General features: G+C 38.9%; 1 protein-coding gene across 1 annotated transcript in view; it reads left to right on the top strand.

The window, feature by feature from the left end:
* Positions 1–848: 848 nt before the first annotated feature.
* SLC4A10 (solute carrier family 4, sodium bicarbonate transporter, member 10) overlaps positions 849–1556 on the top strand; it is a gene marked incomplete at its 5' end in the record, with an annotated part of 223129 nt that continues 222421 nt past the window's right edge. The window contains one exon of the mRNA XM_006867029.1: positions 849–995. Coding sequence (XP_006867091.1) covers positions 849–995 — 147 coding nt within the window. The remainder of the gene's footprint in view (positions 996–1556) is intronic.

Here is a 1556-nt window from a genome sequence, read left to right on the forward strand (position 1 = left end):
TGGAAGACTCTAAAAATATGACTGGGAAAGACCTGCCTCCTCAAAGTAGAACTGTCTTAATGAGGTGAAGTTAAATGATAAGGTTAGTCAAAAAAGAGTTATTATATTTAGTCAAATATAATGCAGTTAATTAATAGATGATTGCAATATATGTAACCATATAGCTGTTGTGTTGTTGTTGCTAAGTGCCATGTAGCTGGGTCCCACTCATAGTGACACTGTATAGGGTTTCCAAGGAGATACTGATGGATTTGAACCTCAACCTTTGTGGTTAGCAGCCCAGTCCTTATCCTACACTCTAGACTAGGATTCCATAACCAAATAATTAGAAGTATTCATTTTTGTGGTTGTTGTTGTTAAGTATCATGGAGTCGGTTCCAACTCATAGTGACCCTGCACAGGGTTTCCGAGGCTGTAAATCTTTGGTGGTGGCGGTTATGTGCCGTGGAGTCGATTCCGACGCATAGCGACCCTGTACAGGGTTTCTGAGGTTGTAAATCTTTACCGGAGCAAAAAGCCTCATTCTTTCTCCCGCGGAACAGCTGGTAGTTTCCAACTGCTGACTTTGAGATTAGCAGCCTGATTCGTAACCACTAAGCTACCAGAGCTCCTTATGGGAGCAGAAAGCCTCATCTTTCTCTCGCGGAACGGCTGATCGTTAGATACGTGTTATACTTAACCCCATATACATTGCCAAGTCCCAAATTACATTGCCAAGTCACAAGCTTCCTAAACACTTAAAAATCATTTTCTGGATTAAACTTTTGTTTCCACTAACATGTAATCATCATCTGTCATGTCTTGGTATACTTTTAAACTTAATTTTGTCTATTTGTTTCCTAATATAGGTCATCGAACTCTGTTCATTGGTGTTCATGTGCCCCTGGGAGGAAGGAAAAGTCATCGACGTCACAGGCATCGTGGTCATAAACACAGGAAGAGAGATAGAGAAAGAGATTCAGGTTTAGAGGACGGGAGGGAGTCACCTTCATTTGGTAAGAATTGTTCTTCTTGTTTTTAGTAAATTCATGATTGTGGTACTATTATACTGGCTTGTATAAAACACATCCATAATTGACTGTGGTACCTCATACTAATGAGACTGTCCAACATTTTTTGAAAGATGTTGACCACTGTTAGGAAGAAGTGGAACAGAGAAAACTTGATCTTCATTTTCCTCTTGAAAAAGAAAAAGTATCTGTTTTGGGAATATTTGGAAAGTTCTACTATTTTTAATATTGTTAATTTCAAATTATAAGCAGAATATCCAAATACATGTATTGGCATGTTGTTGTTAAGTCCCATTGAGTTGGTACTGACTCATAGCAACCCTTTATAGGGTTTCTTAGGAGCTGCTGGTGAGCTTGAACTGCCAACCTTACAGTTCAAACCCACCTTGAAGTCCACAGTGCCACACCAGGACTCTATTGACATATTAGTTGTTTAAAAATTCTGGGTTACATGAAACAACATATGAGAAACAGTTGCTTGACCTCTCTCTTGCCTAAGACTTTCACTGTACCTAGATCACCTTTTTTGTTTTGTTTTGTTAAGTG

This window comes from Chrysochloris asiatica, unplaced genomic scaffold, assembly GCF_000296735.1.
Source record: "Chrysochloris asiatica unplaced genomic scaffold, ChrAsi1.0 scaffold00099, whole genome shotgun sequence".
Lineage (NCBI taxonomy): Eukaryota > Metazoa > Chordata > Mammalia > Afrosoricida > Chrysochloridae > Chrysochloris > Chrysochloris asiatica.